Here is a 12,332-nt window from a genome sequence, read left to right as displayed (position 1 = left end):
AAGAAAGCTGTCTGACAAGTCAAACAATCAGATTTTTTTTGAATGTGTACAGCTAATCTTAATGGTCAATCAGCAGCTGCAAACATGGTGTGATGGTGCCATTTTTGGAAGCAGTGAGAGTGATCCTCCCAGTCAGCTTCTCAGCCTCTTCTTGCATGATGATTTCAATTTGATCCTCCAGGCTGGAGAAACAGGGTCTCTCCTCAAAGTCGTAAACCCAGCATTGCATCATCAAGTTGTACACCTGGTGTGAGAGTGACGGCAGTTTCAGAAGCGTTGTATGTCGATACGTTCCGAAATTATAATCAGTTAAAAATTTAAATCTTTTGGAATTATTGCTTTGTTTTAACAAACTACAGTTGGCAGTTTTAAAAATTTCATTAATAAAAATGTGAAAAAAGGGGTGGTTTGCAGTGGGCTTGAACAGATCAACTTACATTTTTTTTTCATGAGTGTTACTATTAGAAACATGCCAAGAATAGTTTGGCATAATGGCGTGGGGTTATTAATAAAATGGTGCACATTTCATGGGATTATTTGGATTTACCTTGGGTGGGCAGTTGGGAGGAGGAGGCAACCTCCAGTTGTCCTTGAGGATATTTAGGAGATGCATAAAAATGGACAGTCCATGCACATTGGCTCCAATCTTCTGCATACATAGCTGATACATGCAAAAATAATGTATTATCCATGAATTGTTTATCAATTAGGGCTCTAACACATGAATAAAATGTACCACCTTTTTAGGACTGGAGTTCATATCACAGTATGAAAAGAGCTCATGAAGAACAACTCCAAAACTCCACACATCCGACTTTTGAGAAAATTTGAACTCATTGATGGATTCTGGGGCATACCTGCAATGAATACAGATGTAAATTGTGAGTAAATACGCATTCTCTCAAAGTATTGGAGCAGTAAGGCAAATTACTTGATGACACATCACAAAACATATCTTTATATATATTAATCTTCAAACTAAGATCCTCATCTAGAAGCATGATGCTTTACAATCCTATCACTCCCTTTAATTACCTAGCTTTTGAAACTTAATGTAAGATCGTGTGTCTTATTCATACCTTGCTTGAAGAAAATGTTTTCGGTATTGAGCAAATAAAATGGCCGTGAAAAAAAATGGAGACCTACCAAAAGATGGGGCTCTCTCCAGGCTGTTTGACTCTGTAGTACTCTTTGTCCAAAGGAACAATCTTGGTCAGACCAAAATCAGCAATTTTCACCAGTGACTCACTAGCCACAAGGATATTCCTGGCAGCTAGGTCACGATGCACATAACGTAATGTCTGCAGGTACGCCATGCCCTGGGGAAAAGAAAAGCCACCCACAATGTAGCTAGATTTTATAATTTGTATAGTCTTGTTGTTCTGTGGATGTCCTGTGAACGTATTTAAGAAATTGAATGGTGCTGGTTGATTCGTGTGACAAAACAAATGCTCATCAAAACCACTAAATTTCTTCATGATACAGTCCTTACAAATACTGTATGTCAAATTGTGCTGTGTTCCAGCCTGATTGTGTTATTGTCACCTTGTACAATTCATACCAGTTTCCCTTAAATATTTTAAGTGCTTACTTTACTGCCCTACAAAGCCGTAGAATTCCATCGGACTATGTTTTTATGTACGTCATTTGAGTTTCTCTTTGTTCAAATTAGGACACTGTGTCAAACAGTCAGGATGGCACACTATTTACACAGCTGACACAGCTATCACAATCCTGTCTGTTTCACATCCTGCATGGGGGGAAGCATGCTAGATCAAGTTTTCTGACTCATACCACAGCAAATCCCCTTTCTGATGGACTGACCCTTCAAAGAAACAAAATTGTTCCATATCTATTAAATATAGGCATGGATTAATGTACTGTATTAAGTAGTTAAGTACGAGAAATTCAGAAGTGTAAATGATCATTCGTGAACTCAACCTCAAGGACAGATTTTTACATGTTTATTAGTCAAGACATTCGATCCCAGTCATTTGTATTTCATAAGTAATTCATAACTTCAGTTTTTAGTTACCCATTGATCCCCATTGATTACTCAAGTACTTTAGTATCAATACTAATCGATTACTTTAGTATTCTTAGTACCTAGCTTTACGGTTATTTTAGTGCTTGATTCACAAAATTTTAGGTAATGTAGTACTAAAATACTTAAACTTGAATACAGAAACTAATATATAGAGTACAATATATGAGTACATGGGAATGGCGGGAATGGTGTCTGGACACTTAAAAAAAATCTTCAAAATATGCAGTTGAAATTGAATGGGTTGATCAAATCTGAAACAATTGTGTGAAAATGGAGTGCAGTACATGGCTCAAACCAGCAGGGGCACTGTTAATTTAGTCTAAACCTGTTGGGATGTAAAAAACACAAGATCTAACGTCACATGGCAAATCAAGCAACACCCTTGCAGGCATCTACTATTGCACAACCCCTCTTGGAATTATTCATGTACAATGCTTGCACTGACTCAGAGTTCAGGGAATTCAGAGAAAGCTATCGATTGCATTCTTACTTTACAGATCTGTGAAGCAAAGAGGAGCATGCGCCTTGTACTGATGTTGTGTCTGTTCTTCTCTGCATACACAATAAGACTTCCATATGGCAAATACTCCATCACCAAACTCATGTTAAGCCGTCCTGAAAACACAAGGCAAGGTTATCAAGAACTGCAAACCACAATAACATTTTGAAGCAAATAACAAATTGCTGCAACGACGAGGTGCTACATAAGTACCAAAAGTTGCCAAAGTCCGCAAGCTCGTAAGAAGCCAAAGAAATTGCTTAGCCTTAGACATTAGCATTACCCATGCTGTAGCAGACCCCTCTGTACTTGACGATGTAGTCGCAGGACATCATGCTGAGGGTTTTGATCTCCTTACGAAAGTCCTCCAGGGTTGATTGCTTATTGGGCTGGAGCTTCTTCACAGCAACCATTTCACCTGTGTTATCTCCTAGCGGGTCATAACGACACAGTTCCACACTCCCAAAATTTCCCTGGGGGGGAAAAAAGTGTAACTTCATCAATAGATTTTGTGTCTAAGCATGAAACGTTAAACCCAGAATTATGTCAAAAACCACTTGTACCCGCAAATTTTTATTAGTTAAATTAATATCTTTTGGCTGAAAATGATAAAAAAGAGGTCTGCAAAAAGTTACTGTTTGTTCAATAGTTTTAAGATAATACAGTAGATATTTTTCAAATAACTCCTGTGTACCTTTCCCAGTAGGGAGACAAACCGTAGATGTCTCTCTTCAAACAATGTTTGGTCCTGCAGAGCGGTGCGAGATGCTTGGCACACTGGGTTGAGTGTGACTGGCTCTGTGGCGTGAAGTATCACATAGTCTGTCAGGAAACAGAAAAAACCATAACTCATGATGCACAGTTTGTGTTGGACCACTGTGTCTGAGTATGTGCAGAGACCTACAGCTAAAGTAGCATAAATACATCACCAGCACCTGATGTGATAAGACTGTTGAGCTCTCGAATCAGACCACGACAAGATGGTCTAAAGGCCGCCTTGTAGTTCATGCACTGGCTAATCAGCTCAGCTAGCTCTGTCCACTGAGAGGGCGCCAGCTGATGGAAACTCTCGTAAAACTGCTGTTTCTACAGTAAACAAGACATTTTGAAAAATGAACACAAGGCTCCACTTTTCCTACATCCTTATTATGTAATGCAGTCAGATTTAAAATTCAAAAGTATTGATTGGCATAGCAGCAGTAGGGAGGCATATGGTCTGTAGTGCCATCAGGTGGAATGTGTTAGTGGAATGTATATAGTGATTTTTAACTGCTGAGACTTTCATAATTAGTAGTTTTTATTTTCTTAACATTTTATAAACATTTTATCATTATTATTGTTGTCTTTGTTTTGTAATATTATTATTATGATTGTTATCATTATTAATGTTATCTCAACTGATCAAGGTACATCGTGGAGTTGTATTTATCATTCGATTTATTATTGTTATTATAGTCTGCAATTGACTGTCAACCATTTGAGGGTGTCACCCTCTTACTGCCCAAAGCCAGCTGGGATAAGCACCAGCAAGCCTGCGACCCTTGTGAGGATAAGCGGCAGTAGAAAATGGATTGATGGATGGATTATTATTGTTGTTGTTATTAGTTTTTATTATTAATCCATTAACCCTGTGATTTCCCTTGTGGGCAAGGGTCAATGTACATCATGGAGTCATGTACTTGCTGCCAGTCTATTATTATTATTATTTTTATTATAATAACTTTTTTACGAAGTTTACATACCTGTTGAAGGTCCCAGTCTTGCAGCGGAGCATGGCCATTGTTAAAGATCTCCCACACTGTGGCACCAAAGCTCCACTTATCAGACTCCAAGGTTAACTTGTCCGGAGTGTCCAACACCTCTGGGGCCACCCAAGGAATTCTGTCCAGGACAACTGTAATACAGTAATCATATGTGTCAATACGGAATTACAATATGGTGCCAAAAGTATTGTGAAATACAAATACCATCCCCCGACCCATATGTATTATTTCCTGATTTTTTTGTTAATAGAAATCTCGCATGATGAAAGCATTTTCTCACCATCTCTGCCTAAGATTGCAACGCTGATGCCAGGGTCGCTTAGTTTGATAAAAGGAGAGCTGCTCTGAGACGTGTCACCTTCTCTGGCCAAAAGAAGATTTTTGGCGCAGATGTTTCCATGAACAATGTTCTTTTCTTCCTGCCAGACCATTATTCGACATGAAAACGGTCAAATTTTTAAAGGGGCCATTAACCGCACTGAAAAACCTTTCTCACCAGAAAATTGAGCGCACATGCAAGCTGTTTGACTACGTCAAGTTTCCAGCTCACTGACATGGATCGTCCCCTCTTCAGGTAAAGGTCGAGGGCCCCATACTTTACAAACTCTTGGACCATTATGTCTGCAAAGAGCAGGAAAGACAAGGAGTCAGAGGATGGCAAATGCAGAATAAGACATCCTGTCACACCATGTTTCCAAAACATCGGAAAAAGCTGCTAGATTCATTACTAGTCACCTTTGACCCAGTGACTAGGTTGAGAGAAAAAAAAAAAAGTTCTACAATACTTCCAATTGAGGGAAGCAGTGAAGCTGTTTGTAAAGGTACTATTAGAAAACAAAGGCCAGACTGTACCACCAAAAATTAAATCAGTGAATTCTTGTAGTATTGTGATTTTGGGTCCATAGATTCACCTGCTACTTCAACAAAAGTTGAAACATGGTCCCAAGCGTTTCCAAAAAGTGGCGAATGATTATTAAATAGTTCTAATAACTGTTTGATAACATTTGCTTACAGTCGCTAATCACCAAATGTCTCTCAAATGCTTTTGCAAACATGCGTCCAAAAGTTACTAATTGAGTTGCTAAATGACAGAGCTGACCGACTGATTTTTGGTAACATTTGTCAGAAAACTTGCAGAATCCAAAATTCACCGAGTTTATAAGCATTTGCCACTCAGTGAGATACTAATCTATGGGAAGAAGACAAGGTCAACCAATAAAATCACATTGTGAAAACCTGTTGGAAGACATTTAGCAAAATTTATACATGTAGCTTATATATGTCATACATTTACATGTCATATACATTTGGGATAGCATGGTAATAAAGTGCTTTGAAGGAAAGGCCAAGTACATAGATTTCGGTTTCAACTTACTCTTTGTTCCATGGACACTGATGCCATAAACCAAGAGGAGATGTTTGTGTGAGATTTGACTCATTATGCTGGCAGCTTCAAAGAATGACTGAGAGGCACAATGTAAATGTAAAAGTCGCATGTTTAACAGTAATGCAACTGGATCAATCATTCATATAATTCGTTTATCCAATTTGATCACATTAAACTCACCTCCCAGCAGTTCTTGTGACCACCATCAAGTTCTTTCAGAAGGACATCCGTCACATGTTTCTCCCCATTGCGAATGTCTGTCTTGGAGCCTTTAAAAACACGTGTAAAGGATCCCTGTCCAAGGCTCTCTCCCTAATAAGGGTATGAGCATAAAGAAAATTAGGCAAACTTAAAGTCTCGTCGCTAACGAAATAAAGTTTCTATGAACTCAAAATTCTGGAGGTAATACACTTTAGAACTAATAAGTATGTTTGAGAATAATTATTCTTTAGTTTCAGAAAATGTAGATAATTGCAATGATGGTAGCATGTCATGCTAATTTCCTTGAGTTAATCAGAAGGCAGTTCGGCAGTTAGAAGTTGCTTCAAAAACATACCCATTTTAGGTCTTCATATTTGATCATGTGGAACTGGATGTGACTGAACTTTTTCCTCTCATGTGTTGGGGACCGTTGAGCCTCAACACAGATGCCGTTGCGTATGATGATGAGATTCGTAAGCTCTACAGAAAACCCAGAGAATATCTCTTGTTACATCAGAAAAGAGAGACACGTATCTAGAAATTTGAAGTCTTGAGGTTTTGATGTTTATGGAGTTTATTATTAAGATTCTTGGCATAGTAGATTCAGATGAAAACAACCTTTGGGTTTGGGTGGACAGCAACAGCCGAGCTTGGAAGGAACGTTATCCAGTAGAAGTTTGTGTTGCTGGTAAAAGCTAGTGAGCTCTCTCAAACTTGAAAAGGACTTCTGGGTACCCGGAAGATGGTAGTGCTCATTCTTTATGATAAGACAATCTTTGTAATCAAGTCCAAGCGATGTCTTAACAAAAAAAGACAGCAGAGTCTTGGAAGGTTGCTTGGTACGTAAGTATGCTGTTCTACACACTTTACCTGAATACAAACAGTGAGGAAGAAGTTATCAAAATCTTTGGGACTCTGCCGAAGTAGGAATGTTCCATCTTTAAGCCCAAAGTTTTTCAACTTGTCAACAGCAAACTCTGATCTGATTGGAATGGTCATAAAAATAGGTCGTAGGTATGGTGGTGAGACGGGTGTTTGTAAGACTTTTTGAGCATTTAGTTTTCAACATAGTCCCCATCAAGGCCTGAACTTTTCCTTTAATGGCACTGAAGAGCTTTTCTCCCAGTGTAGAAGAACTCTTTTATTTGGGCCGCGCATGGCATCAAATTCTCTTATACAGGTTGCTTAAAACATTTTATAAACCCCTCGTAGAAATTACTTACGTAATTGGACCATGGTAATGGTTTTTGATACCCTCCAGAATACTTTCAGGAACAGTGTCATGACAAAAGTAGTGGTAGGGGTCTACGGTCAGTCTGAAGTAGCCATCAATAAGTGACACAAATGAAAGAGCCTCTTTGAGACTCAGGAAATTGGCTTCCTTTGGTACAAGACAAAGAGGAATACACAGAAATGTTATTTTTATTTATTATTTTTCTGAAAAATCCACACGAAAACTGGCTTACCATGTATCTGTCATCATGACGAAACACAGTGACCATCCTGCTGTTTTCCTGCTCATGTGATACCCGTTTCAAACTGATCGCAATGATGTCTTGGAAATCGCAAAATGTCTGCCACTCCTACGAAGGAAGGTGAGGTTTGTGTTAAATTTTATTGCGTATGTAGTTACCTATCAATCCATTTTTATATGACTTGTGTCCATGCGGTCATGGATGATGCCCACCCCCGAAAGAGAAAACATTTCGCAAGCTCCACTTACCGTGGTCACCATAAATAAGATCATTATCTTATACCTAAAACGGCACCACCTGGTGATATGGATGAGCAATTACATGTCCCATGACAAAATCAAAGTTTTGAACCCAAAAACATACACCTTTGAGAGACTTTAAGATAGCCACCGGTTCCCTATGCTGCCCCAACCAAGGCAAATTTTCATGAAGGCTGAGGTAGAGGTCACAATCAGCTCACCAATGAACCATCAGGATGACAACTTCCGCTAATTTGAATTCCAATTTCCCCAGTGACCTTGACATGGGTGAACATTCCATTGAAATTGGAAGAACCGGCACTGATGTGGAAGACTTCACTTCCTAAATTGGGAACGATGCCAGCCATTTCCACCAAGTACTTCAGTTTCAGGTTGTACTCATCCACAGAGCTGTTTCCAAGCTTCCTTAGGAAACGCTTGAGAGTATTTCTGATTCGATAGCGATCCAAGCGGTTGCGTTTCTGAATGTCGTGCCGGTGTGACTCCGGAAGGCAAGATTTGTAGCTGTGGGCAAAGAGTAACACAATGCTTGCTTACTCTAAGTTAAACTAGTAAGACACGTGGTAAAAAGTCTGTCACAGAAAAGCAGCCCTCAGGTATTAGGACCTGCGTGTCATGTATTCACACACAAACTCAACTTCTCATTGAAAGTTATGAAATGTATTCATAGAATACGTCAAAGGTCATTTGGAGCTCAAACAAGGTATGAAAAATCTGAACCATCCAGGTGCAAAACTACTCAATGAAACTACAAATGAAAGACATTGTTGTCTTAGTATGAATGCACTGGTGTACCAAATACCTGATTTTGCACAGCTCCCTCACACTCAAATGTTGCTCCTTTGCTATCCTCCACAAGTCCAGCACTGCAAGGCTGAGACATTCTTCTTGGACATTCAAGGGTGGAGCCATTCCGGCTTGACCTGTGATGAAGTCATTTCGCACCTACATAGCCGAAGGAATCAGTAACATAGAAATGAAACATACACGCAATTCATTTCCGATGAAAACACTCAAAAGTGTTAAAAACATTTAAGTGCGGGAACCCACTCACAAAGTAACAAAGGCAATATTTAATCTATTTTTGTGTGTTACATATCTGGGGCAGTAATGACAACGTGGGTCAATTTGACCCAGGAACATGTGTAATTTTCCAAAGGTTTCAGAAACATTTTTTGTTCCGTGTAATTCTGTGAACAAATCAATTCTTTTTTTTTTTTAAATCCTCAGACACAACAATAATATTAATGGGCACCTGGGTTTTGCTTATATACCAAAAAAGTAGCAAAAATGTAAACAATTTCAAAAAACAATGTGAATAAAATACCAGGATGTTCATTACACATAAGCCAAGTCCGATCCAAAAAAACATCAGCATTTACTTTAACTTTCAGATGGGTCCGTTTGGCCCACAACACAACAGGATGGTGAAGTATACTGGTAAATACATAGTGTGGGTGATGTATTCTTTTACCTGAGCAAAGAGATAATCAATGACAGAGTAGTCAAGCACAGGCCTAATTCTTTCTTTGGTCAGACTGTAGCGATATGACATTTTTGGTCCCTGCCCGTACCAGTTTCCAAAGAAAAACCTGTGAATGAATCACACGTCATTCTCAGTCCCCCCCAAAAAAGGTATCAAAACACACTGAGTTACTTTCTGTGGAAACACTATTGCATCATAACAAAAAGCGGAGACCATTTTCCAACACAATCATTCATGTGTGAATGTAGACTCTCTGTCGGCTAGAATAGCAAATGAGGACACATGCTAATAGGATATCGATAAATTATCGGCGCCTAATCCTGAAGCCTGGTGGCCTCTAGTGTTTACAACAGAAACAAAATCCATCTTTGAACTGCTCAGGAATTTGCAAGAATTTTCAGAATACAACATTCTTTGGAGAATGACAACCAATGTCTTTAGTTTTTGTTGATTTCTGAAGCACCGACATGACCGTTGAGGCACTAAATTCACACACCTGACTCTGAAGTGGACCTGTATGTTTTCTTCTGTGTTGAACATGTGCGATGGAGGATACCAGAATGAGAGATCACCAGATGACAAAGCAAAAAGACTTTGGTAAACTGGTAAGATTCCTTGAGAAATAGACAACGTAAATATTAACAGTATAGCAGAGAAAAGAAATGTAACAATCTTTGACATGAAAATATTCTTATCTCACCGCATCTTTTTGCAGCTTGGATGCAAACGTTTTCAGCAGAGACTTGACCAGATGATATGTGTATAGTCATTGCATCTTTCGTAGGAGGAAAAAAGTAAAGGTGTACTTGCAGGCTGGAACCAGTGCTCGAACTGGACCTCTGACTGCCTCCGCGGTCTCTGACCATTAGAGGAGTGAACTCCTCCTCGCTAAGATCCATGGATGCCTTTGATGATGAATTCAACTTACTGAAGATCTACAGGTAGGAGATACATATGTGAGTTGAGTGGACACAAAGAAAGGAACTTTACTTCACGGTCATTTCTAACATCTGTAACGCAGTGAAATATGATGGAAGAAAATGCTGGTAGCATGGCAATAGAGTGGTTATCACATCAATCTTTAAGTTTTATGATCTCTCAAACCTGAACGATGTCAATACCATGACAACTAAAGGCATGAGCACAGACTGAGAAAATTGGTGCAGACGAATACGTAGGAAATGTCTGTAGCCAAGTCATTACTTGAGAGTATAGATTTCAAATGCAATAGCTTTTGTTGAATAGAATAGCTTTTGTAAATTCCATTTCACCTGATGTTGTTTCAGTGACTTTGTCAAAATTACAACCCTTTTGGGTTTGAGAAAAATATATATTTTATTGGTTCACTACTAAAAATATTTCACAGGTTTGTGTCTACTGATATGATTTTTATCCATGTGAAAAACTACCAACCTAATAAATACATGTTTAAAATAGGTTTTAATGTGTTAATAAGGTGTTTACATATTTCAAAGATGTGATCGTAACACATAACTAAAACATAAAGCAATTGAAGGGTAACTTATCAACAAAGCTGCCTTTACCTTGACATTTGTATGGCAGAGGTCCAGAGGTTGATAGTTTGTTGAGGGATTTTGTCTCTTTATTTGCTGTGTGTCTGCAGGAAGTCTTCGACAGGTTTTCCTGTTTTAGGTGAGCCGAAATCACACGATCAGTAGCTCTTTTTCTATGAATTGAACATTGTGAATTGATCAGTAACATTATCAAAAGGTACTGCTCTCAAACTGTCGACTTCTTATTGTGTGGTTTTGTTTTATAGTCAGCTCAATTGGATTAAAGGTGAAATTCTGATTATATTCAAGAAAAAGTGTAGATAGATTCACTTACCTGTAGAAATGAACGTACTGTAGCACATCTTACAGGAAAAGAGAAGCAACCGACGGCTGTGGTTTCCCTATTCAGAACACAGGCCCTCAGCCGTTTCCTGTCAGAGCAACAACCACATGGTCTGAGCTGCAAACATTTTAGCGGCTGAATATAAAATGTTGTTTCGAGACCTATTTTTCATTTGGTTTATTCTTAACTGCTATGCTATACTGTATGTGTTTGTATGTTTTTGTTTACTCCAAAAAAAACTTGCAAATTTGTTGTCATTGGTTGAGCGTTCAGTAGGAAGTCACTAGCTCATTAAAATCCTTGAACGAGTTAATCACAAAATATTCTAAATTGTCCAAATATTTTCTACAAACCCTGTTTACGTGAGTAAAATCTTGAAGTACTTTATTCTTTAAATATGTGCTTATATTTCTTAAATATATAGTATATAGTATTCTCTCTGTGGTGGCTTGGTGGGTGAGTGGGTAGCATGTTCGCCTCACTGTTAAGGGACTCAAGTTTGATTTCAGCTTGCTCCGGCCTACCTGTGTGGAGTTTGCATGTTCTCTCCAAACGCAAATGGATTCTCTTTTGGCACTCCGGCTTCCTCCCACACTGCATGGCAGTTGTATTGGACACACTAAATTGTATATATATATTCTGCATCCATCCATCAAAAACCAAAATCCAGCAAAGTTATGGAAATCATCTCTGGAACAATACCAAGGATTAAGTTACTAAATGACAATTACCCAATGGACCAGAAAACTAAACAAAACTAAAATAAATACACTCAGGTTGATCGTGTGGATACAAACACTACCCACCAGAAAATTAGTATTACAGTACGACAGTACTGTTTGGGCATTTTTTTAGACCCATACATATATATATATATATATATATATATATATATATATATATATATATATATATATATATATATATATTGCATCACTATTTTCCAGCGGATTTAAACATCCATATACCCGCATCAGCATTTAAAACTTATCACTACACATGATATGTGATATCCATGAATTGATTATGAACAAAATTAAATTAGAAAAACATTTTTAAATGGGCTGCCCCCCAAAACATTTATGTCAAGCCAAAATCCATTTTTCTTTCTTTCCTCAAGAAGACTTGAGTGTCTTGGTTGACGTTTTCCTCTCCTTAAGCCATTATGGTATGAAAAAAAAAAAGCAAGATTTTTTTTTTTCCCTTTTTCTGCTAAAGGTCCCCAGCTTTGATGTAGGATAAACCGTTAATGCAGAACAGCCAAGCCACCATGTAGCTTGGTTGATCTGCATCGTGTTGCCTCCCATCTAATCCATCCAACCACAGGGCATGTCACGTTCATGTGTAGACATGTATG

General features: G+C 38.4%; 1 protein-coding gene across 1 annotated transcript; it reads right to left on the bottom strand.

Annotated features, from left to right (window-relative positions):
• Positions 1-2: 2 nt before the first annotated feature.
• On the bottom strand, positions 3-11,027 carry jak3 (Janus kinase 3 (a protein tyrosine kinase, leukocyte)). Its single transcript, XM_088425128.1, has 25 exons — positions 10,967-11,027; positions 10,663-10,805; positions 9,819-10,053; positions 9,615-9,732; positions 9,107-9,224; positions 8,435-8,577; positions 7,833-8,136; positions 7,364-7,480; positions 7,121-7,278; positions 6,768-6,879; positions 6,516-6,696; positions 6,253-6,377; positions 5,877-6,008; positions 5,685-5,772; positions 4,806-4,930; positions 4,590-4,728; positions 4,289-4,440; positions 3,482-3,632; positions 3,241-3,368; positions 2,830-3,019; positions 2,538-2,662; positions 1,147-1,319; positions 740-857; positions 548-661; positions 3-244 (listed from the first exon to the last, which is right to left on the bottom strand). The coding sequence occupies exons 3-25, from the start codon at positions 10,015-10,017 to the stop codon at positions 59-61; spliced, it is 3,396 nt and encodes a 1,131-aa protein (XP_088281254.1). The 5' UTR covers positions 10,018-10,053; positions 10,663-10,805; positions 10,967-11,027; the 3' UTR covers positions 3-58.
• Positions 11,028-12,332: the final 1,305 nt, after the last annotated feature.

The sequence above is a fragment of the Hippichthys cyanospilos genome, chromosome 10 (genome assembly GCF_059441005.1).
Source record: "Hippichthys cyanospilos isolate Australia breed blue-spotted pipefish chromosome 10, RoL_Hcya_1.0, whole genome shotgun sequence".
Classification (NCBI taxonomy): domain Eukaryota; kingdom Metazoa; phylum Chordata; class Actinopteri; order Syngnathiformes; family Syngnathidae; genus Hippichthys; species Hippichthys cyanospilos.
Note: the sequence above shows the minus strand (reverse complement) of the source record. Positions and strands in the feature narration are given on the sequence as shown.

Bases quoted from the DNA above. Each gene is read 5' to 3' on its own strand.
- jak3 (XM_088425128.1), bottom strand. From the start codon at position 10,017: ATGGATCTTAGCGAGGAGGAGTTCACTCCTCTAATGGTCAGAGACCGC. The intron at 4,441-4,589 runs GTGAGAAAATGC...ACTGTATTACAG, and splicing joins TGCAATCTTAGGCAGAGATG to TTGTCCTGGACAGAATTCCT. The intron at 3,369-3,481 runs GTGCTGGTGATG...GTTTCCTGACAG, and splicing joins CAACAGTCTTATCACATCAG to ACTATGTGATACTTCACGCC.